The 24,455-nt window shown below is 52.5% G+C and overlaps 1 protein-coding gene across 3 annotated transcripts in view; it reads right to left on the minus strand.

The window, feature by feature from the left end:
- Positions 1 to 2,268: 2,268 nt before the first annotated feature.
- The window catches only part of FMNL2 (formin like 2), a 115,413-nt gene continuing 93,226 nt past the window's right edge, over positions 2,269 to 24,455 (minus strand). Inside the window, exons 10-27 of one of the 3 annotated variants that reach the window (XM_077784865.1) lie at positions 22,959 to 23,033; positions 20,345 to 20,455; positions 18,501 to 18,650; positions 17,603 to 17,704; positions 16,902 to 17,211; positions 16,202 to 16,387; positions 15,240 to 15,260; positions 13,646 to 13,770; positions 12,678 to 12,880; positions 10,996 to 11,230; positions 9,921 to 9,989; positions 9,749 to 9,829; positions 8,955 to 9,084; positions 8,712 to 8,875; positions 8,501 to 8,602; positions 7,672 to 7,770; positions 6,668 to 6,791; positions 2,269 to 2,453 (exon numbers count right to left, since the gene is read on the minus strand). In XM_077784865.1, the coding sequence (XP_077640991.1) occupies positions 2,347 to 2,453; positions 6,668 to 6,791; positions 7,672 to 7,770; positions 8,501 to 8,602; positions 8,712 to 8,875; positions 8,955 to 9,084; positions 9,749 to 9,829; positions 9,921 to 9,989; positions 10,996 to 11,230; positions 12,678 to 12,880; positions 13,646 to 13,770; positions 15,240 to 15,260; positions 16,202 to 16,387; positions 16,902 to 17,211; positions 17,603 to 17,704; positions 18,501 to 18,650; positions 20,345 to 20,455; positions 22,959 to 23,033 (2,394 nt within the window). In that variant the 3' untranslated portion in view covers positions 2,269 to 2,346. Of the gene's footprint in view, positions 2,454 to 4,816; positions 5,050 to 6,667; positions 6,792 to 7,671; positions 7,771 to 8,500; positions 8,603 to 8,711; positions 8,876 to 8,954; positions 9,085 to 9,748; positions 9,830 to 9,920; positions 9,990 to 10,995; positions 11,231 to 12,677; positions 12,881 to 13,645; positions 13,771 to 15,239; positions 15,261 to 16,201; positions 16,388 to 16,901; positions 17,212 to 17,602; positions 17,705 to 18,500; positions 18,651 to 20,344; positions 20,456 to 22,958; positions 23,034 to 24,455 lie in introns of those variants that run through there. The other 2 variants (XM_077784866.1, XM_077784867.1) reach the window with 2 other exon arrangements.

Below are 24,455 nucleotides of genomic sequence, written 5' to 3' on the forward strand. Positions count from 1 at the left end.
TCACCTGTAAAAGGTTTGCCTTGATTTTTCCATTAAAAATAAAAAAAATGGGAACGTCAGTTAGTCCAGTGGTGGGGTTTTCTTAACATCTTAATTCACTTTGCTGGAAGAAACTCAGCTTAAGCTGAGCCTGCTTCAGGTTTATTTTTCCAGCTTGTTTTTGATGTTTTCCTATTTCCCAACCTCTGCCTTCTCTCCTGGGAACTGGAAGGAATTTTAGCCAAATTGATTCTTTTTGATGAATCACTGGATTATTTTGGATGATTTTTAACCGTGTCCATCAATGTTGAAACCATGGCTGTGCTGGTTAATCCTGATCTCCCTCCTCAGAATAATTTTATTAAACCCTTTTAAAAATTAAATTTGATCTTAAAATTCAAATTGTTTGGGCCTTAAATATTTGAATTGTTTTGAGTGCATTTCTGGCAAATATTAATCCCCATTTATTTTATTTCTCTCCTGGAGCTGATCCAGGTGTCTCCCAGGAACATCCACACCCCAAATTTCTTCCCTCAGCCTCTTTGAGATTAACGAATAAGAAATTATTTCAAAATTCTTTCAGTCTTCATCCACACAAGCTCCAGGTGTTCACCTAGCAAATAGCATTTTTTTTTTGGCAAAAAAACCCCAAACAAAACAAGTAAAAGTGACCCAAAAAACCCCTCTGGATTTCAGTGTAGTAGTGTAAATAGTTTATTTGATTTTATGGCAGGAACAGACCAGGAAAGGAACGTGAACTGCTTTAGAAACACTCCTAATCTTGCTAAGAAGCAGATCTATGACTAGAAAAATATTAAAGAGAACATGCCAGCTTGGCTTTCATTCTCAGCTTTTATTATAAAAATACCTTTGAGCTGAAGAAAATGAGATTTAGTGCTTATACCCCAACAAGTGCTGAAATTTGAAATTCAAATTACCCAATTTTCTTTGATCCAAACACTCATTCCAACAGTGGCATGTTCTCTTTAGCAGGTCAAGTACACAGTGCTGTAAATGCAAAACTTGGCAGTTTTTCAAGGAAAAATTCCTGGAAATTGGTCAATGTGGTAACTCTTGAGTCCGAAACTGTCCTTTTAGTTAAATATAAAAACAAAAACTATAAGTTAAAATAACATTCAGATTGTATAGCACAGGCTTGATGCATTTATTTCATTTTAAACAATATTTACAATATTACCCAGAGGCTAAAGTGTGGGCGGGGGGGTAAGTGTAAAAACCATAAAAAACTGCACCAATTTTGTAGCAAAATATCTGTACATTTAAAAACAGATTATCATATAACTACACATTATCCAAGGGAAAAAAAAAAAAAAAACAAACCAGGGACCTTCACCAGTGGTTCACAGGAGCACAATGGAAAAGGGCAAAGAAATTCAGTGGTTAAATACTATACAAGAAATTTTACAATGAACAGATGGATGAGCCCAGGCAGGGAAGCTGGAAGCAAAATGGGATTTGGGAAGGACAAAATTTCTCCTCAGTCCGGCTCTTCCCAACTCCTGGATGCTGCTGGCAGGGAGTGGGATCCATCCTCTGCTCCGGGGCACAGGGAGGGGCACCATGGTTCTAAATCGGCCTCCTGACCCTTTCTGGGCTTGGAAAACTCCATGGAGAGCATGAGCCCTGCTGGGAATTTTAGGCTGGGCTTCCCTTCCCAAGGAGTCGCAGCGGGGATCTCGGAGCCGGAGCAGGGTTGGAATTGGAATTGGAATCCCCCTGCCAGCAACGGGACTGCACGGGTCCTCAGAGCCTGACACTGGTTACTGGGTGTTAATTGCTTAGTGCTAATTAATTAAACGCGCCGTTACCCCAACGCTGCCCGCCTCGGCTGCCCAGCCAAGCCCCGGAACATCCCAAAGCCCCACGCTGGGCTGGGGGAACCTCCTGTTCCATTCCCAGCCCTGGGGGCCATGTTCCGTTCGGAGCTGCACGGCTGGGAAAGGCCTGGCTCCTTCTTGGGATTAATTCCGGGTACGGAAAACCCTCCGACGTCTTGGTTTGCGGGTTTAATTTAAGTTAAGTGCAGCTGAAGGCCGAGCCTGCCCCTCGGCCCAGCGTTAAAAGCCAAGCGCATCCCAGTTTTCCCAGTATTCCCAGTTTCCAACCAGTCAGGCCCATGGGAGCCCTCGCTCTCACCAACCCAACGCCCCAACCCAACCCCTATTTTACATTTTGGTTACAAACCCTGCGGAGCCTCAGCGTCCAGAGAAACCCGACCGAGCCCAATCCTACGGCTCGGATGCACCGGAGCGGGAGCTCCCGTTGGAGGCACTTGGCGTGGCGAGCGCGGCGCGGGGCCCCGGCTGGAAGGTCCGTGGTGCTCCCTGGAGAAGGTCGGGACGGGGCTCACATGGCCAGCTCGGCGCCGTTGGAGCGCAGCCCGTGCTCGTCGAAGCGGCGGCGCACGCTCCTCCTCAGCGCGTCGGCCCGGCGGTACGGCTGGTTCCGGAGATCTGCGGGGAGCCGGCAGTCAGCAGCGCCCACGCGGGGACGCGCGGACACGCGGAGCGCCCGGACAGACGCGGAAAGGCCCGCTGGAAGCCAGTCAAAGCAGCTTGTGGAGGACGGGAGCGAGGGTGGCACCGCGAGGGGAAGGACGGACGTGCCCGAGCTACGCGCCCCAGCGGCCGGTTAATACTGGTGGGATTGGGGTGCTGGTGGGAATGGTGCTGGTGGGAATGGTGCTGTGGGAATGGTGCTGTGGGAATGGCCCCTCGCACCCACCACCAAGGCCACATCGACCCCAGCCCGCTGGTTCGAGGTGTTCCCTGCGTGTTCCCACGCGCCACAGCTGCAGGGTGTTCCTCACGGCAGCTGTGTGACCCTGCCGGGATGGATTTAGGATCCCCACATCCCCATTTGGCATGGATTCATGGAGTCGTTCAGGTTGGCAAGGAGCTCCAAGAGCTAAAAGAGGTGCCCCTGGGAAAAGCAGCTGGCACTGGGTTGGGATTCTCCAGCTGCTTTGCATGGCTGGAGGGATGTGTCATCAGCCAAAGGAGGGGAGAGCTCGGGAGGGAACACTGAGCATGGGATGGATGGATGGATGGATGGATGGATGGATGGATGGAGGGAGGGAGGGATGGATGGATGGATGGATGGATGGATGGATGGATGGATGGATGGATGATTGATGGATGGATGGGGGATAAAGCTGATGGATGGGATGGTGGAAGCCCATTACAGGTGTCATTACAGGTGTGCTGTCACCTGTGCACCTACAAGAGAACGAGCACTGAAGACAATTCCAGCTCAAATACTGGTCTCCTGGCCAACAAATTTGTGTTGGACTGGGCAAATCCCTCAGATTTCCTGGATAATTTGTGTTGGGGGTTACACAGAACTCCCAAATTTCTCAGCTCTCCCCTCTCTACACCTGGAGCTGGAGATTGTCCACCTCATGCAGAACCCAACTATGGGATGCAACACCTGGGGACAAAACTGGTTTGGGCTGGACTTGAAGAGAAATGGCCAAACCGGAGTGTGACGGTGGTCACCAACGAACAACACCTGGGGACAAGATTATTTTGGGCTCAACTTGAATTAAAATGGCCAAAATGGAGTGTGAAGATGGTCACCAACCAACAGCACTTGGGGACAAGACTGTTTTGGGCTCAGCTTGAGGAGAAGTGGCCAAAACAGCGTGATGATGGTCACCAGCCAACATCCTGTGGATCCCTGCACCTCCAGAGGTGAAAATCAAGGATCTGGGTCTCAAGTGGCCTCCAGGGTCTCACCAGTATTAGCTCAGCCACATCTACCACCAGCTGCCTGGCACAGAGAGAGAGGAGGAAGCCAAGTAAAAAGAGATGCTTGCCAGCTCTGGGAATCCTCCACCACGGCTGTGCTAGAAGAAATCCTTACCCTCGAGTGAACATTGGGAAATTTAGTGATATTATTCTTCTTTAGGGCTAAACAGAAAACAAAAAACAACAAACAAAACAGAACACAAAAAAATGATGGTTAAGTAAAAAAAAAAAAAATGGGATGGAGAATGAAGAGCAAGTCAAGTCAGTGTTCAAACCTCCCGGGCAGAAACCACAGAGCAAGAGGGGTTAGACAGGGCAGGAGGGACAGGAGGCCGCTCCCTACCCCACTTCCAAGCTGCTTTGAAGGTTGGCTCCAGGAAGAGGACACAGAGAGAGCCCGAAGAGCGAAGAACCATGGAGTGGGTTAGTTTGTGGATTTATTGGCCGATGGAATTCCACAGGGAACGGTGGAAGGAGCACTGCTGGTTCCTTAAGCTGAGTGCTTAACGAGGACAGCAGTGTCCAGGGCCATGCTGGGTGGGGACACACCCGTGGGACAACGGGCACCACGGTGGGAATGGCTCAGTTCCATGCCAGGTTTGCCTTGGCACCGTGCCGGTGGCTTTGCCCTGTGTTCCCAACTCCCAGCCCTGCTCCATGCACTGGCTCCAGGCTCAGAGAGAATTCCTGACTCCGTGAAATAAAGCTGGCATGGAAGCGGCATGGAATAAAAGAGTTAAATGTGGACACGACCGAAGGAGGAGAGATTTCACCCCATGCAGCTGAACATGCAGGAGCTCGCGAGGACTCCTAAACCACCCCGTGGGTGTTATTCCCGAGTCACATCCACCCAGCCCGACATTCCACATGCAATTCCACATGCAGAGCACCCCGAGGTGACACAAGCCAAGTGAGCTGTCACTGCCTGGGCTCCTCAGCCCTTGCACTGCAGGAGACCCATCCCAGTGAGTCCCAGCTTGCTGTTCCACGGGACACAAGGACAGCCGGATGGGATGGGATGGGATTAGGGACGGGATGAGCAGGACATGCAACAGAGGGGACGCCACTACAGTGTCAGGAGGACGCTGGACACCACTACACACTCGACAGTCACAGACTCCTGGCTGAGATCCACACAAACAAAGTGGCAAAAAGTCTACAGCGACCTTCCTGGCTTCTAAGAGCGTCAGGTGTGAAAGAGGGAGAGTTTAGTAATGGAATTCCTCGGGGACAACGGGGTCGCAGAAGAACCGAGAGCCGCGCTTGGCGCTCCGGGCGGTGAAGGGCACCGTCTTCAGCACTGCATGGGAACAACAACAGCCACACACGAGCCGAGGTCAGCGCTGCCCCGCCGGGGACGCCGCACAGCTCCAGCCCGCTCCTCCTGGCCTGGGGACAGCGGGGTGGACACGCTGCAGGAGGAGTTGCACCCAGCCTGGTTTGGCTTGGAAGCGACCTTCAACTCATCTCATGCCAGCCCTGCCGTGGCAGGGACACCTCCACTGCCCCAGCTGCTCCAGCCCTGTCCAGCCTGGCCTTGGGCACTGCCAGGGATCCAGGGGCAGCCCCAGCTGCTCTGGGCACCTGTGCCAGGGCCTGCCCACCCTCCCAGCCAGGAATTCCTTCCCAATCCCTGACCTTTCCTTCATCTTAAAGCCATTCCCCTTCCAATAAAGGGATTGCCTTGAAGAACTTGCTTTAAGGTGTGCTACGGGTTTGTGGGGAGACCTTGGTGTTAGATTTGGGTGGGAAGGGACCCTAAATCCCATCCAGTGTTACTCCAGCCATGGGCAGGGACACCCCCCACTATCCCAGAGTGCTCCAAGCCCCATCCAACCGGCCTGGAGCACTCCCAGAGATGGGGAGGTGCAGGATTCACCGGGAGATCTCCAGGGATGGGGAGGTGACCTTGGTCCCACCTGACCTTCCATGCCTGACCTTTCCTCCTCCGTGGCTTGAGGGCCCCAAATGGGCAAACCCAGGCACAGGAGTGCAGGAAATGTTTAATTGGAGCCTGGCAGCCTCTCCCCTGGATGGTTTTCTCCACAGGGATGGGCGTCTGCCACACAATCTGTTCCTTCCACAGAGCAGGAAAACCATTTTTTCCAATTAATCAAAGTCCCAGGAGTCCGGAGGAGTTGTGGAAGCAATGCCAGGTTGGATATTATTGCCACCCTGCCCTTTAAATGAGGAATGTTATCTCAGGGCCATTAATCAAGGTTAAAAGGAGCTGGGCAAGCTTCACACACTTCATCCAGTTGGGCAAAAATTCCCTGGCTGCCTTAGTGAGGGATCAAGCAGCTCTCCTGCCCTTCAGCAGGGAAAAACTCCTGTGGAAAACTTCCAGGAGCAGTTGGCAAAGACCCTTTATTTTTGGGTTCTGCACAAGGAAACTGAGTTTGTGAAGCTCCTGAGGTGTTAAATCATTTTCCTTCCACACCACAGGTGAAAAACGTGTGGCAATCTCACGGTTCTGCAATCCCTGTAGCTGGAAGTGTTCAAAAGGATTTAATTCCTGGGAAAGATGGAGTTCGGGTGGCTCTTAATCAGCAAATATTTCCTGACAGTGCCTGGCTGCAGCAGGGGCTGTGTCCCTTCCCCCTGGGATCTGCAGGAAAACCTGGAGCAGTCTGGGGTCGCTGAGGGTCGACTGAAGGATTTCTGGGATCAATCTTAATGAAAACAGAGCCTCTCCATCCTCACCCTGATCCCATTTGTGGGGGGAAAAAAGGGATCCGGGACAGATCCACCGGGCACAGCTGGAGCAGCTGCTGGGATCGGGCACCCCCTGCCTGCTCTAAAACCCCGGGAACATCCCCAGCAGCTGGAAGAGAAGGAGCAGAAGCCTCTGGACCTGCTCCACAGCACACAGGCAAGAGAGGAGGTGGAGCAGAGCCCGGGCACTGGCAGCAGGGTACCTGTGATGATGTCCTCGATGGCGCCGTCCTTGCCCTCGTACACGTGCCGGTTGTCCTTGACCTGCCGGCGCCGCAGCTCCGCGATCAGCTCCTGCTGCTGCCGCTTGCTCTTGTGGGACGGGGACTGGGAGCACAGGCACGGGTCAGGGCAGCTGCCCCCTGCTCCCCTGGGCTCCTTCCCGAGCCTCACCCACCCCTGCAGCCAGCACTTCCCACAGGAGCTGCCATTTCCACTGCGTTCCCTCCTGCTCCTCTTTTTCCTCTTCTTTTCTTTCTCCTCCTCTTTGCCCTCCCCCCATTTCATCTCCTCCTCCTTCTTCTCGTCCTTCTTTTCTTTTCCCCCTTCTTTTCATTCTCCTCCTCTTTCTTTTCCTCCTTTTCTTCCTCTTCCTCTTCCTCCTCTTTGCCCTCCACCCCACTTCTTCTCATCCTCCTCTTTCTCCTCCTTCTTTTCTTTTCCTCCTCCTCCTCCTCTTTTTCATCCTTCTTCTCTTTTTCATCCTCCTTCTCTTTTTCATCCTCCTTCTCCTTCTTTTCCTCCTTCTTCCTCTTCCTCCTCTTTGCCCTCCACCCCACTTCTTCTCATCCTCCTCTTTCTCCTTTTCTTTTCCTCCTCCTCCTCCTTCTCCTCTTTTTCATCCTTCTTCTCCTTCTTTTCCTCCTCCTTTCTCCTCCTCCTCCTTCGTCACTCCCACTCCACAGAGAAACCAGGCAAGGATAAGAGCTTGTGGAAATACAGACAAGACAACTCTCCACCTATTTCATTTTCCTTAATTTTGCCAACTCCCAGAGCAGCAGAACCCACACTGGAATTTTTCCAGCCTATCCCAGTTCGCTCCATAAAAACTTCCAGACTCTTTGTAGGCAGCTACAAAGTTCCTCACTCAGAGCTGAGGTTTCTGGAAATCAGGAACCCAATCCCAGCTGGAAGCTCTGTCTGTGCCACACCTTTTGGTCCTGCTGCTCCAACCCAATCCCAGCTGGAAGCTCTGTCTGTGCCACACCTTTTGGTCCTGCTGCTCCATCAACGCTTCTTGCTCCATGAGTTTTTCCATTAAGGCCTGCTCCTGCTTTTTCCTCAGCTCGTTTTCTTCCTCTGCTTGCTGTTTGTGAGAAAATCCACGGGTTAGAGATCCCAGGGAGCCAGGGAGGAATGGGATCCATGCCAGCACAGGCCTTTCTGAGGAAGGGAGAGGAGGAGGAGAAAGAAGAAGAAAGGCAGAAAGGAGAAAGGAGAAGGAAGAAAAAGAGGAAGAGAAGGAGAAGGAGGAAAAAGAGGAGAAGGAGGAGGAGGAAAAGAAAAGGAGAAGAAAGAGGAGGAGGAGAAGGAGAAGCGTATGAGAAGAGAAGAATTTAGGGGAGGACAAAGAAGATGAGGAGGAGAAAGAGAGAAAGAAAGAGAGAAAGAGAGAGAAAGAGAGAGAAAGAGAAAGAAAGAGAGAAGGAGAGAGAAAGAGAGAGAAAGAGAAAGAGAAAGAGAAAGAGAAAGAGAAAGAGAAAGAGAAAGAGAAAGAGAAAGAGAAAGAGAAAGAGAAAGAGAAAGAGAAAGAGAAAGAGAGAAAGGGAGAAAGAAAGAGAGAAAGAGAGAGAAAGAAAGAAAGAAAGAAAGAAAGAAAGAAAGAAAGAAAGAAAGAAAGAAAGAAATAGGGAAAGAGAGAGAAAAAGAGAAAGAGTGAAAAAGAGAAAGAGAAAAGGAGAAAGAAAGAGAGAAAGAAAGAAAGAGAAAGAGAAAGAGAGACAAAGAAAGAGGGAAAGAAAGAGAGAAAGAGGAGGAGGAAGAGAAGGAAGAGGAGGACAAGGACCAAGGACAAGGACAAGGAAGCTCTGGATTACCTTGTAGGCCTTCACAAAGCGGACAAACACCGGGAAGAAGACCGAGGGTGGGGTTGTTTTGGGGTTCTCCCCGAAATACTTCACAGCATCATCAAAGGCATCCTGCAACAGGCACAGCTTCAGCGCCCTGCACGCCTCCCAGGCACCCTCCCCACCCCCAGCATCCCATGGAAATGCACCCCCCCAGCAGATCCCGGGAGCACAGAAGCACCTGGGCTATTTTGGCATCGTCCTGGAGCTTCTTGAGCTTGCCCTCGTTGCTCTGGATGAAGTCCTTGAGCATGGTGTTGTGGTCATGCATGGTGTACTCGCGCTTGGTCAGCTCCAGGCCCCGCTGCAGCTCCTTCACGTCCAGCAGGACGTTCTCCAGGGACACTGCGAGGGCCAGGGGAAGGCTGAGCGTGCCAGCGGTGCCAGGAGTGCCAGCCTGGCAGGGCAGGGGACGGGGCTGTACCTGCTGCTGCCTTCTCCACGTAGTGCAGCTCGTTGTAGAACAGGGCCACGTGCTGGTACTTCTCCTTCACCACGTTGGAGATGTAGTGCAGCAGCGTCTGCTTGCGGTCCGTCGACTTGGTCTCCAGGAGCTGGGGGGAGCAGGGACGGAGATGTGGGAGCTGAGGGAGCTGGGAATGGGCTGGGAAATTCCTGAGGGAGTTGGAGAGGGGCTGGAGAATTCCTGAGGGAGCTGGGAAGGGAATGGAGAATCCCTGAGGGAGCTGGGAAGGGGCTGGAGAATTCCTGAGGGAGCTGGGAAGGGAATGGAGAATCCCTGAGGGAGCTGGGAAGGGAATGGAGAATCCCTGAGGGAGCTGGGAAGGGGCTGGAGAATCCCTGAGGGAGCTGGGAAGGGGCTCAGCCTGGAGCCAAGGAGGATCCCCAGGGATCTTTTCCCTCTCTGGAATTCTCTGCCAGGAGGGGACAGCCGGGGGGATTTGGGATCATCCCAGGGAATGGGACAGGAGCAGAGGGAACGGCCTCAGGCTGGCCCAGGGGAGCTCAGGGTGGGACCAGCAGGAATTTCCCCATGGAAAGGGGCTCAGGGATTGGCACTGCCCAGGGAGGGTTGGGGTGCCCATGCCTGGAGGGATTTAAAGCCCTGTGGATGTGGCACTGGAGACATGGGGCAGTGGTGGCCTTGGCAGAGCTGGGAATGGTTGGACTCCATGATTTGGGAAGGTTTTTCCAGCTTCAAGAACTCCACAGCTTTAATTCCAGCTGGTGCCCAGAGCACATCCCTGCTTTTCTCACCAGGTCTAAACTCTGCAGTTTAAATCCGTACACAGCCCCTCGTTTGCTGCTGTTCATGTAATTCCCAAGGGCCAGGATGATCTGCCAGGATGAAACAGAGCAGAGCGGGAATTCTCAGCACAAATTCCTGGAGCTTTAGACACCACTGGAGGAGAGCTGAGACCAGACCTACCTCCAGGATTTTCTTAAGTTTTTGGGATGACTTTATGGAGACAGAGGCAGCGATTATGGCATGGAGTTGCTGCAGGGAAACACAGGGAGAGCTTTGGTTAATGCACATCCAGCCAGGAGGAAAATCAACATCCAAACACTCACATCCTGGGAAAAAAACTTCCTGGTTTTTATCCACACCATGGGACAGAGCAATGGTGTCCCTCTGCCACAGACCCAGGCTGGGAGCCCCGGGAATGTTCCCCTGGAGAAGGGAAGGATCCAGGCAGAGCTCAGAGCCCCGGGAATGTTCCCCTGGAGAAGGGAAGGATCCAGGCAGAGCTCAGAGCCCCGGGAATGTTCCCCTGGAGAAGGGAAGGATCCAGGCAGAGCTCAGAGCCCCGGGAATGTTCCCCTGGAGAAGGGAAGGATCCAGGCAGAGCTCAGAGCCCCGGGAATGTTCCCCTGGAGAAGGGAAGGATCCAGGCAGAGCTCAGAGCCCCTGGCAGGGCCTGAAGGGCTCCAGGAGAGCTGGAGAGGGACTGGGGACAAGGGATGGAGGGACAGGAGCCAGGGAATGGCTCCCACTGCCAGAGGCAGGGATGGCTGGGAGATTGGGAATTGGGAATTCCTGGCTGGGCTGCAATTCCCAGAGCAGCTGGGGCTGCCCCTGGATCCCTGGCAGTGCCCAAGGCCAGGTTGGAGCAGCCTGGGACAGTGGCAGGTGTCCCTGCCATGGCAGGGCTGGAATTGGATATTCCTTCTTTTCCCTTTTTTCCCTGCCCTCTCTGGGATTCTGTCAATGTTCCCCTGGCCTGATTTGGACTCCAGGATTCCAAACCCAGATTCACCCCCTGAGATATAAATGAGGATCCACATTCCAACCCCTACAGCTGTCCCAGGCTGGGTGGAACACAATTCCAAGGGCCCACGGACCAGCACCAGGAGTAACTTTTCCCAACAACATTCCTTTGAGGCTGCCCAGGGAATGGGCACATTCCTAAGGCTGCCAGGGATGCCCAGGCTGGTGCTTTGGGTGTCTGTGCAGGGAAGGGGTTGGATCCATGGCCCTGTGGAGATTCCCTGCTGCCACTCACCGGGGTGAGCATCTGGATGCTCTCGGCGAAGTTGCCGATGAAGGCCATGATGGTCATCTTCTGCATCAGCCTCTCGATCTTGCTGAACTGCATCATGAACCTGTCCTCGTCCGACAGGTTCTCCAGGGGCTTCCTCTCCCTCTCGTACAGCCGCAGCACCTTCACCTCGTTCTCCGTGGGCAGGAACCGCATCAGGCACTCCACGAAATCCACCGGCAGCGTCTTCAGGTCAAACCTGCGGGAACACCCCGGGAAAAGGCTCAGGGGACAGAGCTCACTGGGAAGTGACACCCATGGGTGTCCCTCTGCTCTGGGGCCAGCCTGGGAGAGCTGGGAATGTTCCCCTGGAGAAGGGAAGGATCCAGGCAGAGCTCAGAGCCCCGGGAATGTTCCCCTGGAGAAGGGAAGGATCCAGGCAGAGCTCAGAGCCCCGGGAATGTTCCCCTGGAGAAGGGAAGGATCCAGGCAGAGCTCAGAGCCCCGGGAATGTTCCCCTGGAGAAGGGAAGGATCCAGGCAGAGCTCAGAGCCCCGGGAATGTTCCCCTGGAGAAGGGAAGGATCCAGGCAGAGCTCAGAGCCCCGGGAATGTTCCCCTGGAGAAGGGAAGGATCCAGGCAGAGCTCAGAGCCCCGGGAATGTTCCCCTGGAGAAGGGAAGGATCCAGGCAGAGCTCAGAGCCCCGGGCAGGGCCTGAAGGGCTCCAGGAGAGCTGGAGAGGGACTGGGGACAAGGGATGGAGGGACAGGAGCCAGGGAATGGCTCCCACTGCCAGAGGGAAGGGATGGCTGGGAGATTGGGAATTGGGAATTCCTGTCTGGGCTGCAATTCCCAGAGCAGGCTGGAGCAGCCTGGGACAGGGGAGGTGTCCCTGGATGAAGTGGATGGGCTTTAAGGTCCCTCCCAACCTGGGATTCAGCTCCACATGAAGAAAAGCAAAGATGAAGCTGTGAAGCTCCTCCTGCCCTGCCCATGCAGATGGGAACAGGATTCAGGGATAATGGGAATTATGCTTCTTCCACTTCCAAACAATGGCCATTCCCCCACCCCTCCAGGCTCACTTTTCCAGGGAAAAGAGGAGGGGAAGAGCAAATATTTGTATTTAAATGGCCCAGAGCCCCCTAAAGCCCAACTGCTGAACCTGCCAGGACCTGGGACAGGTTTGGGTCACCCTCAGCCAAAGGCAAAGCTTGTGCACCCACATTTTGGAGGTATTCCTTAAGGGAAGGGTGGGAGATGTTTGCCATGGCCCCCATGGGTCTGGATGGATTTGGGATCAGCCCCAAGGAGCAGGGAAGGATCCCTATCAGTTCCCGAGGCCACTCCCAAACCTAATTCCATGCACAACCTGCTCCAGCACCTGGATTAACTCATCCCTCATGGAGCAAGGCAGAAGAGCTGCCTCTTCCCGGGTTCCCTCTGGATTTTGGGACAGGAAAATCCCTCACTGGGACAGGAAAATCCGTGGAGCTGCCACGGCAAGCCGGGTAGGCTGGAACGAGCTGCTTGAATAAGGGAAGCGCCAATTTGGCCAACCTCGACAGCGACTCAGCAACACAGATCAAAATTCTGATTTCTGGGAATTCACCAGCATTCCGTCCTTCCCCTGGAATTTTTTCCATCGGCTGCCGACTCCAAAGCACTTCCCAGGGAGCCGGGGGCAGGGTTGCTCTGGTGCACTCACACGTGGATGGCTTTGCAGATCTCGTCCGCCGTCTTCCCGGCTTTCCGCAGGGTGATGGCCAAGTTCTTGGCTCTGTTGGCATCCAGCAGCGTCACCTTGCTGGATCCTTTCTGAGGGATCTTCTGCTTGCTGGAGGTCAGATCCATGGCCGGGCCCTGGGCTTTCGTTTTGAATATCTCCTCAAATTCATCCACGTTTAGATCCTGGAAAGGAAAGGAAAGGATTTATCCTGCAGGGAACGCTAAATCCTAATCCACAACTGCAGGGGAAGCGTTGTGGTGGCTGAGACAGGGCCACGGAATCATGGAATGGCTTGGGTTGGAATCTTAAAGCTTATCCCAGTTCCAGCCCCTGCCATGGGCAGGGACACCTTCCACCAGCCCAGGTTTTCCCAATCTGGATTTGGAACGCAGAGAGCTCTGCCAGAGGCTGAGGGATGGAAGGAACACACTCCTGAGCTGGCCAGATCCCAAAAATCCAGCCCCAGACAGCTCTGCACGTGTTCAGAAATTAAGGAAAACACTGGTGAGCACTGGTGCCTCATGCAGCCACGGCTAAAACATCCGTGGGAGCATCCAGGACCTGGAATGAGCCCTGTCCCAAGGTCACTGCCGTGCCCTATCCCTGTGGAGATCTCCCCACAGCTCCCTGACAGGAGGGGGCAGCCAGCTCTGCTCCCAGGAGGAGAGGAAATGGAATCGGGCTGCTCCAGCAGAGGGTCAGCTGGATATTAGGAAATCCTGGCTATTAGGAAATCCTGGCTATTAGGAAATCCTGGCTATTTATTAGGAAATCCTGGCTCTTTCCTTCCTGGCCCTGGGAGGGGCTGGAGCCCCCATGCCTGGAGGGATTTATCCCCCTGTGGATGTGGCACTTGGGGCAGGGCTGGGAGGTCCGAGAGGCTCTTCCAAGGCCACCATTCCATGGCTCCAGGCGGCGCTGGGCAGCAGGGGAGGGAGCAGGGGCACCTCGAGGATGCGCTCGTCGTCGATCTCGTTGAAGACGGTGCCGTTGATCTGGTTGGGCTTCAGGGCCACCCAGTTGAACACGGGCATGCGGAACTTGGTCTTGATGGGCTTCTTGATCTTCACAGCTGGGGACAGGACGGGGGGAGCTCCTGGAGAACCGCCTGGGAACGCCCCGGCACAGCTCCCCGGGCGGGCTCCAGCACTGGGGAGGAGCTGGGCAGAGCTCATTGTCCCACCGGGATCCTGGGAAGGTGCCTCTGCTTCCAGAGGCTGCTGGAGAGGGGAGTCCCACCCCCAGGGCTCTGCAAACCTCCCCGAGGGAAACCCGGGATCCCTGGAGCGCTCTCAACTCCCAGGCTCTGTCCCAATTCCATGGGAAAGGGGGGGAGTGGGTGGATCCAGCCCACCCTGAGCCGTGGCACAAGGGAAGGGAAAAATGCCCCGCTCCCAAGGCTTTGGGAAGTGGGATCTGGGGAAACTGCAGCAGGGCAGCTCTCAGCAGGTCTGAGTTTCAAGGCCAAAGGGGCTGAGCTGCAGGAAAGCTGGGCTTTAGCAGGGCTTTAAAACCAGGTTTTAAATCCTGTGCTGTGCAAATCCAGCAAACCCAAGTCATTTGGGAACTTTGGAGACATTTAGGAATTTATCAGAGGTGATAACATTTAAAAATTTCCATTTGTAAAAATGAAACCTGGAAGTGAGGCCTGATTGAGCAAGGGAACAACATTTCTATTTCTATTTCTATTTCTATTTCTATTTCTATTTCTATTTCTATTTCTATTTCTATTTCTATTTCTATTTCTATTTCTATTTCTATTTCTATTTCTATTTCTATTTCTCTATTTCTATTCCTACTCCTATTCTATCCCTATTTCTATTCCTATTTCTACTTCTATTCTATTCCTATTCTATCCCTATTTCTGTTCCTATTTCTACTCCTATTCTATTCCTATTTCTATTCCCTTTCCCATCCTATTCCCATCCCTATTCCATTCAATCTTCAAGCCACATGCATAATTTCCATCATCTAGTTCCCATTTCCTTTTCCTTACATGAGAACACGAAATTTTTCCTTGCTACAGAATCAATGAATTAAAGTCCATCAATCAACCTTTTGCTCCTGAATTACTTCCCAAAAAAATCTGGTAAATATGGAACAGAAACCCCGGTCCTGCAGTGCTGGACACCAAGTGGGTAACAGGGAATACACGGAATATTCCAGTAGGTATTTTGGGAATTGCATTTATCCAACTTGTGCTCATCTACACTAAACGGGATTTTGCTCTCTGCTTAATCAATGGGGTTACTTAAAATAATTCCTAAAAGAAAAGAAGGAATAGCTTCAAACACCCACGGAAAAAGGAATTTTCTACTTGTGCACCCATTGGAATGGATAATTAACTGCTCCCAGGTTATTCCAGGACAAGGAAGATAACATGGAAAAGATAACAGAGCTCAGAACCCCTTCAGATTCCCCTCCTGAGCCCTGGGTGCCCAAACCCCGAGGGTTGGCTCCGACCTCCCCCTGCCCATCCCCTGGAACCCCCAGGACGCAGGGAATGCCAGGATAAGGAATACTTAGCAGGAAGGAACCTACAGAAGAGCTTGATGGGCCCATCTTAGCAGGAAGCAGAAGGAACAGAGAAACAAGTGTTAGGAGAGGTCAGAAAAGCAGCATTTGTTATTTCCCAACTCCCCTCGGCCCCACGGCGCTCCTGCCCTGGGAATGCTCCTTCCTGCAGAGCCCCTGGCATCCAGAAAAGCCACTCCCAGTCCCATTCCCTCGGAATTCCCACTGAAAAATGGGATCTGCAGCCCAGCAGCCCCCAGAAACCTCCACGGCCACATCCCAAGGCATCAGCCCCTCTTTCTGGGGCTGGATTTTCCTACAAAACACCCTGGGACCCTCCGGATCTAGGATGCTTTTTGTCTTCCAAGGAGCCTTTAAAGGCTGGAATATTTAATTCGATTTTTTGTCCTTAATGAAGCTGTTAATGAGAGTTTCTTGCTTTGGACTCATAATGAGCTCTGGAGATTTTTGGGGACACCAGTGAGCCCTCACTCACTGCCTGAGACACCTGGCAGGAGGCAGTGACTAAAACACGGGCAAGGATGGGCAGCAGATGGCTCTTCGTTCCAAAAAATCCCCAAATTTTGCCTCTTCTTCCCAAATTCCCGCCAAAAAAATCGCAAATTTTGCACAGATACTTCTCAGAAGAAATCAAACCCATTTTCTGTCAAAGTCAGAAACGACCCTATTTATAAAATATTTTTGGTGTGAGTTTTGTTCCACTGGAGAATCCGACTCCTCCAGACCAACCCCAAAGTGGTGGGTGGATAAATCCCAGAATCTCACACTGGTTTGGGCTGGGAGGGACATCGAGGATTATCCAGCTCCCCCATCCCAGGCTGCTCCAAGCTGGACACTTCCAGGGATGCACGGGGCAACCCCAGAGACCCCGGAATGCTCCTTCCTCCCAGGAACTCCTGATCCCAACCCCGGTGAGGAGCACTGGGGTGTGTTTAGGGGTGTCCTGCCCTCCTCTCGGGGAGCTTTACCTGCCAGGCCAGAGTTGAAGACCACGGTGGGCGAGGAGCCGGGCAGGGGGGGAGCCGAGGGCGGCGGCGGAGGGGGCAGCGGAGCCGGAGCCGCGTCCGGGAGAGGAGGAGGAGGAGGAGGAGGAGGAGGAGGAGGAGGTGGAGGTGGTGGAGGTGGCACAGGCACCGCCACGGGGCCGTTGGGCACTGTGGGATGGAGGGAAAATGGAGTTACCATGGAGGGAAGGGGCACAGAGGAAGAGCCACAGCACTGCCGTGATGTCCCCTCCCCACCCGGAGCCACCAGAGGCCTTCAGCACCTGGAAGTGCCCTCAGGAAAGAAGGGAACCACTTTTCCATCCGTGGAAAAGCTGATGGAGGGGGCAGCCAGGTGGGGGTCATGCTCTGCTCAGGGAGCAGGGACAGGAGGACAGGGAATGGCTCAGGGCATCGGGAGGAGTTTCCCCATGGGAAGAGAGGTCAGGCACCGGAGCCACCAGAGGCCTTCAGTGCCTGGAAGTGCCCTCAGGAAAGAAGGGAACCACTTTTCCATCCATGGAAAAGCAGGTGGGGGTCACGCTCTGCTCCCAGGGAGCAGGGACAGGAGGACAGGGAATGGCTCAGGGCATCGGGAGGAGTTTCCCCACGGGAAGGGAGGTCAGGCACCGGAGCTGCCCAGGGAGGTTTGGTGCCCACAGCTGGGCTCTCCCCCCTTCCTCACCTGCCTCAGGTGAGCCCGGCAGGGCAGGCAGGGGGGGTGGAGGTGGGGGCAGTGGCACTGAGGAGGCAGCTCCAGGTGTGGCACAGCTCCCTGGCACTGCCTCCGCTCCTGCTGGCACCATCCCGGAGGCCAGGGCCACGGGAAGGATGGAGATGTCCCCATCCCCTTTCTTCTGGATCTTGATGGTTCCCTGCTTCTCCAGCTCGTGGATCTTCTTCTCCAGCGTGGATTGGCGCTGGATGGCTTCCTCCTTCTCCTTCACCATCTTCCTCAGGGTGTGAACCTGGCTGTTGGCGTCCTTGTAGATCTCCTGGAACGACACAGGAGCAGGGAATGTGCGTTCAGAATTCCAAGGGCAGGATCAGAACGGTCTGATCCACAGAGGGGATTGCACTGCACGTGCCCAGGGCAGCCCCCCACAGAGAAATTCTGGATTCTCCCACCCTTTGGGACCTCCACAGGTCCAAAACTCCCACCTGGAATGCTCCAGACCTGGGGAATGAGATGCACCCACCTCACTCAGTGATTCCAGGCACATGCACAGGGATTTCTGTCCATCCTTTGAGTGCACACATAAACAATTCCACCTGGAATCTGCCCAGGGCTCAATACTGGGAAGCCAAGAGAATTCCCCTGCCCCAGCTCCGTGATCTCCACTCCCTGCATCCTGAATCCACCCTGGGCTTCCCCGTCCCACTCACCCTGATCACATCCAGTTCTTTGTTCCTTTGCATCAGCTGCTTTTCCAGTTCTACAATCTTGGCCATGGCTTCGTTCTCCGTATCCTGGAGTTTTTCAGATAACTACCCAGCAAAAAGAAATGGATTAAAGAACTGGAAACCTGGGGTTTTATCTGTCAAAACAAGAGGTATCCATCTTGGATAAATTGATAAATTATTGATATTGCAGGAAACCCTGAAGCCTTTCCTTGGAAAGAGAACAGCCTGAGATGGGAGACATCAAGTTGGAATGTGTTTGGACAACCTGGGATAGTGGAAGCTGTCCCTGCCCGTGACAGGGGTTGAACTGGAAGGCTTTTAATGCCCCTGCCAACCCAAACCATTCCCTGGCTCCTACAGCACCTCAGAGAGGCAAACACTGCACAGTGAATTAAGAACATTATTTATTCCATGTGATGGGAATACAGGGATGCTGAGAGAAGGAAAAGCCTTTTCTCAGTTTTAAAGTACGGAAAACCCCTTTTTTGTCTTATTATTTTCCAAGAGCCAGGCCATGTCTTCCAGCCTAAAGTGCCTGACACCAAGGTTTGGGACAGCAAACCCTGAGCATCTACACAAGAGGATTTTCCAGGTCCTTCCCTCCTGAGTCTCTGCTTAAAGCACAGCCAGGATGTTTTTTCTCCCCTATTTTGGGCCTGCTCTGCTGAGGAGTTGGAGTTTTCCATGGACATCAGCTCTCCCAGCTCCTACACCTGAGCAGAGGCTCCCTGTGCCAGGTGAATCCTCCTTGGAAGCACAGCCAGAGTCTGATTCCTTCCCAGCTCAGATCCCAGGGATCCCAAGGCTTTTTCCCAGCGAGCCTCCCCCCAGACTGGGCTGTGCCAACCCAGAATATGCAGGAGGCAGCGTGGGCACTCACGTGGGAAAGGTTCTCTTCCAGTTCTTCCACCCTTTCCAGGGCTGCGTTCTTGGTCTCCGCGTCCTCCAGCAGAGCCCCCACGTCGAACACGTTGTCCAGGTAGGCCTGGATCTGCACCTGCAGCTTGTCACTCTCCGTGTGCTTCAGCTTCTGCAGGGCCCAGGGGACACGGGGGACACGGGGGACACCGGTGACAGCGAGCCCTGGCACAGCTCAGGGCACCTCCACCACCCAGGGAGACGCTTTGGACCCCAAACACCCCCAGCTCTTATCCTCTGTCCCTCCAGGGGACATGACAGCTTCCCTGCCCATGGAATGGGATCTTTAGGGTCCCTTCCAGCCCAAACCATTCCATGATTTCCTCTGGTTGCTGGGAAAGGCTCTGCCTGGTGCCCATGGACTCCCCAGAGCCACTCCCAGACCCCAAACGCACCCACGGCTAGTGCAGCCCTGTCCAAACACATCCCACAGAGCCCAAATCCCCCTCCTGGTGGACACTGAGCAGGAATCTGCAGGGACAACAGCAGCAGGGTTTCCATGGATGTGCTCTCGAGGACAGGGGGAAAAATGCTGCCTGGAGAGGCTGTGGCTGCCCCAATCCCTGGAAGTGCCCCAGGACAGGCTGGAGGGGCTTGGAGCAGCCCGGGACAGCAGAAGGGTCCCTGCATGTGGCAGGGGGGATCAAGAAACTCTTTAGGGTCCCTTCCGACCCAAAAGATTCTGGGATCCCATGGGAAGTAGAGAAGGGGAACAAAGGAGCAGCTGGCAGGCAGACACCAGAGGACTGGTGGCTGTCAGGGAATCCCAGAGGAGACTCCTCCGGCCTGGAGCCGGGACGTGGCAGGGCGGGTGGCTGCCTGCGGTTCATCCTCCCTTTGTCATCAGCTCCACATCCAGCTCCGGCCTCTAATTGCAGCCGGCTGCGGCCCTGCCCCACTGCAGCCCGGCCCTGCCCCACTGCAGCCCTGCCCTGCCCCACTGCAGCCCGGCCCCACTGCGGCCCTGTCCCACTGCAGCCCTGCCCCACTGCAGCCCGGCCCCACTGCAGCCCTGTCCTGCCACCACACCCCTCCAGCTGCGGGACAGCCCCGAAAATGTGGGTGAGGGGGTTCGGGAAGGGGGAGTGGGAATGGGAATGGGGGAATGGGAATGGGGATTGGGAAGGGGGAATGGGAATGGGGGAATGGGAATGGGGATTGGGAAGGGGGAATGGGAATGGGGGAATGGGAATGGGGAATAGGAATGGGGGAATGGGAATGGGGATTGGGAAGGGGGAATGGGAATGGGGGAATGGGGGAAATTGGGAATGGGGATTGGGAATGGGGGGAATTGGGAATGGGGGAATGGGAATGGGAATTGGGAAGGGGGAATGGGAATGGGGGAATGGGAAGGGGGATTGGGAATGGGGGACTGGGAATGGGGGGGATTGGGAATGGGGGGATTGGGAATGGGGGAATTGGAATGGGGGAATTGGGAATGGGGGAATTGGGAATGGGGGGATTGGGAAGGGGGGGATTGGGAATGGGGGATTGGGAAGGGGGGGACTGGGAAATCGGGATCGGGAAGGCGGGATCGGAATGGGGGATCAGAATGGGTGGTTGGGAATGGGGGATTGGGAATGGGGGAATTGAGAATGGGGAATTGGGAATGGGGGAATTGGAAATGGAGGGGATTGGGAAGGGGGGGATTGGGAATGGGGGGAATTGGAAATGGGGGATTGGGAATGGTGGAATGGGAATGGGGGAGATTGGGAAGGGGGGAGATTGGGAATGGGGGATTAGAAGGAGGGATTGGGAATGGTGGATTGGAATGGGGGACTGGAATGGGAGCAGCCCCAGACTCACATCCAGGTACTCGTCCAGGCCCAGCTTGGTGAACTCGTACTGGAGGTGCACTCGGAAGTTCATGTCCTCCACGGAGTGCACCACGATGTTGATGAACTGCATGCAGGCCACCTGCAAGGACACCCCTGGTGAGCCCAGGGCTGGAACTTGAAATGCAGGCAGTTCTCAGAACCCGGGGCTGGTCAGCCAAAATTCAGAGTTAAATACGGGATTTTGTCTGAGAAATAAACACAGCATTTCATCTTTGAAAATAACTTCTATCTTCAGAGTCATCTTCTATCACTCTGAAGTTCCTGAAGTGAGAATGTAGATTTAAAGTTTAAAGTAGAGACACATTAAGAAGAAGAAAGTTTAGAGTTTTAGAGTTTAAGATACAGGAAAAAATAAAAGTAGTTACAAAGGTAAATAAGAAGTTTAGAATATAGCACTGTAGGTTTGTATGTTATAATGTGATTAAGGAAGTTTACACTTTAAGATGAATTTAAATATCCTTGCTAGTAATGTTTTATTGGTTAATAAATCTTTAGAAGTTCCTATAATTAGAGGTTTTGTGACCTTATGAGCTGAGCAGTGAAGATTTGAACCAACCTTTCTTTCTTTTGCAGAAGATAAGAAAAACAAATTCCATCATCTAAAGCAACCCAGAAATCACATCTCAAACCTATTCCAAATTCCTCCACAAATCCCCAGCGCCAGGTATCCTCAGGAAGAGCTGGAATGGGATCAGTGGGACCAGCACTGGGACAGGACGCCCAGGCTGGGCTCAGCACATTCCCCTGGGGTTCCTCCAAGGGAAAACCATCAGCTGCTGTCCTGAACTGCTCCACTGCCAGGCTGGGCTCAGGGAATCTTGGTCTGCTGGGATGACAGGGAATGAGCATTCCAGGAATTAAATCATGTCTGCAGAGTCACCTCCCCAGAGCAGGAACACTGCCCGGGTCAGGGCAGGCTCTGAGAAACCAGTCCTGGGTTTAAACAGCCTGGAAAAGGGAGATTCACCTGGGCTTGGGCTTAAACAGCCTGGAAAAGGGAGATTAATCCTGGGTTTGAGTTTAAACAGCCTGGAAAAGGGAGATTCATCTGGGCCTGTTTTAAAATAGCTGGAAAAGGGAGATTCATCTAGCCTGAGTTTAAACAGCCTGGAAAAGGCAAATTCATCTGGGTCTGAGTTTTACCAGCATGGAAAAGGGAGATTCACTTGGGCTTGGGTTTAAACAGCCAAGAAAAGGGAGATTCATCTGGGGTTGGTTTTAAACAGCCTGGGAAAATGAGATTAATCTGGGTTTGAGTTTAAACAGCCTGGAAAAGGGAGATGCACCTGGTCCTGGGCTTAAACAACCAGGAAAAGGGAGATTTATCTGGGCCTGGTTTTAAACAGCCTGGAAAAGGGAGATTAATCCTGGCCAGGTTTTAAACAGCCTGGAAATGGCAAATTCACCTGGGCCTGAGTTTTACCAGCATGGAAAAGGCAGATTAATCTGGGTTTGAGTTTAAACAGCCTGGGAGAATGAGATTAATCTGGGCCTGGTTTTATACATCCTGGAAAAGGGAGATTCACCTGGGCCTGTAAAAGTGAGGTTAATCTAGGCCTGGAAGCCCCAGTTTAGGAAAGGGTATTTGCACAAAAAGACCTTTGCTGCTTGCCCACAGCACATGGAGCAGATCCCAGGGATTGGCATCCACACACATCCCAAGCCAGCCAGGGCCAGGCAAAGGCTCTCCAGGGCATGGGGTGTCTGCAGTGCAGGAATTGGGGTACAAATCCCAAGGATTTTCCTTCCCTTGCCACACCTTGCTGTGCCCAGGTACCCCCAGGATCCTCTCTGGGAGCTGCTCCAGGAAGGAATTTCCCTCATCCTTGCTGGGTTTCTCATGGATTAAAAACCCCATCCTGCAGCATCCCAACACCCACCAGGATCCCTCCCGGATTTCCAGGAGGAACCTGAGGATTGGAGCAATCTGACTTTCCTGCAGGAAAGCCTCCAGGAGAAGGGAGCTGAAGGCACCCCATGGATCACCAGTTTGCCACTGGAATTTGGCCGCTTCCCGGGGATCCGTCCCAGGGCCCAGAGGAAAAATGAATAGGATAAATTTAAAAATCCAGGCTGGGTGCCTTGAGGGGAAATGCAAGGATCATGTAATTTCCTCCTTTTCTTTTTAAATCCAAGGAATTTGCCAGCCTGCCTCTCTCACACCATGTTGAACCTGCTGGCCCTCAGGGCTGTGATCCTGTCCTGGAGCGTCCAAAGCCCGCAGGAATCACCTCACTGCTGCTCCAACACCTCATTTTTGGCAGAAAAAGGTCTTTTACACAAAGCTCAGCACTGAATTGATACGAAGTGCAACACAGGCCTCAGAATTCCAGTGCTGGGGTGGGAAATCCCGCTCGGAACGGACCCACATCGGATCCAAGCGCTGAGCAGGAATTCAAGATTTTTCCTGATTAAATTAGGATTTGTTGCTCACACTCCAGCAAAAAAAAAACTCAGATTTGGGAGATTTTTGCCATCAGCCCTGGAACCAACACCCTCCCTGCTGCTACTGAAACAGCAGGGCCGGGCCCAGGGAAGGAAAATGATGGAAAACCCCGGAATTTCTGGAAAATCCCACTCACCATGAAGTCAATGTTGTTGTCCTCGTTCCGGAAATGCTCCATGAGCTTCTCGAAGCGCTGCTTCTCCCCGCACACCTGAAAAGCAGCAGCACACCTGGGGTCAGCCCCAAAAATCACTCCAAAAACACATTTTATCTGCTCGTTCAGACCCTCCCCAGCCACGTTTCCTCCCGTTAGAATATCAGGAATAATTCCACGTGGGCTCCTGCAGCGTGAGGCTGAGGAGCCAGGCACAGCTCCTGCGCATCTGTCATTACCATAATTACCAAAGAACTCTTTTTTATCTCTTTTCTCCTTAAAAATTGGATCTTATCCATGAGTGGAAGGAGCAGAGCTGCACCAGGCTGTGCCACAGCTCAGAGCTGACTTTTCTCTGTAATTAGGGAGAAACCCAAATGACAGGGAGGGGAAAAAAAGAGAAAATTATCCCTGGCTGAAGGAGGAGTGAAAATAAATCAGTGCAACAATCAGAATTCCAGAGTGACCTTCCAAAAGCTGTCTGGATGAGCTGCATCCCAATTTATTTTCTTGGCATTTCTTCTTGCCTCGGAGCAAAACACATTGGATTCTTCAAAGTCATGGACACCTTCAGAAAAGCTCCTCAGCTCTGAGTTTTTTCTTCCAAAGCACCTGAATCCTGGGTTTATTTGTAAATTCCAGATTTCCCACCCAGAGATGCCACGAGCACACCTCCCCTCCAGTATCCCATTTTTATGGAATATTTTTGTATAAAAACAACCCAGCAGCTCTGCTGGGTGAGAGTCCATGCTGGGAAGTGCATTTTGGGTTGTTTGGATTGTTGTTCTGTGTTGAGGAGCGTTTATTTTGTTGTAGGTTTTTATTATTTGAGATAAGCTCAGCTGGGATATCCCATTCCAGCACTTTGCCCACCCTGGAAGGTGCTGGAATTGTTGGAATTACAACTCTTTTGCATAAACATGGAAAAGAGGGATAATATTATTTCACTAATTTGAATTATCATTATTTCCAGTAATTGAATTATTATTAATATTTGCAATTTTATATTATGGTTTTACTTGTTGGGGAACACCTTTTATGGCAAAAGGTTTTTATTTGTTTTATATTTGGAATGGTACTGATTTGTATAGTGGTTTTTTATTGTATTTAAAGTAACAATTTGATGTTGCATATTTTCTGTAGATTTTGGGTAACATTTTGTCATTTATTTAAATTTTTTATACTTGAAATATGTTTTTTTGGTGAGTTTTGTTTTTATTATATTTGTGGAATTATTTTGTTGAGGGGTTGCATGGAGAGTTGTGAGGGGCTTTTTGAGGTTTTTTTCAGAAGTTTTGGAATTGTTTTTTTTTTTAAGACATTTGTTTGGATTGTTGTTCTGTGTCGAGGAACGTTTGTTTTGTTGTAGGTTTTTATAATTTGAGATAAGCTCAGCTGGGATATCCCATTCCAGCACTTTTCCCGCCCTGGAAGGTGCTGGAATTGTTGGAATTACAATTCTTTTGCATAAACATGGCA

The sequence above is a fragment of the Lonchura striata genome, chromosome 8, assembly GCF_046129695.1.
Source record: "Lonchura striata isolate bLonStr1 chromosome 8, bLonStr1.mat, whole genome shotgun sequence".
Classification (NCBI taxonomy): domain Eukaryota; kingdom Metazoa; phylum Chordata; class Aves; order Passeriformes; family Estrildidae; genus Lonchura; species Lonchura striata.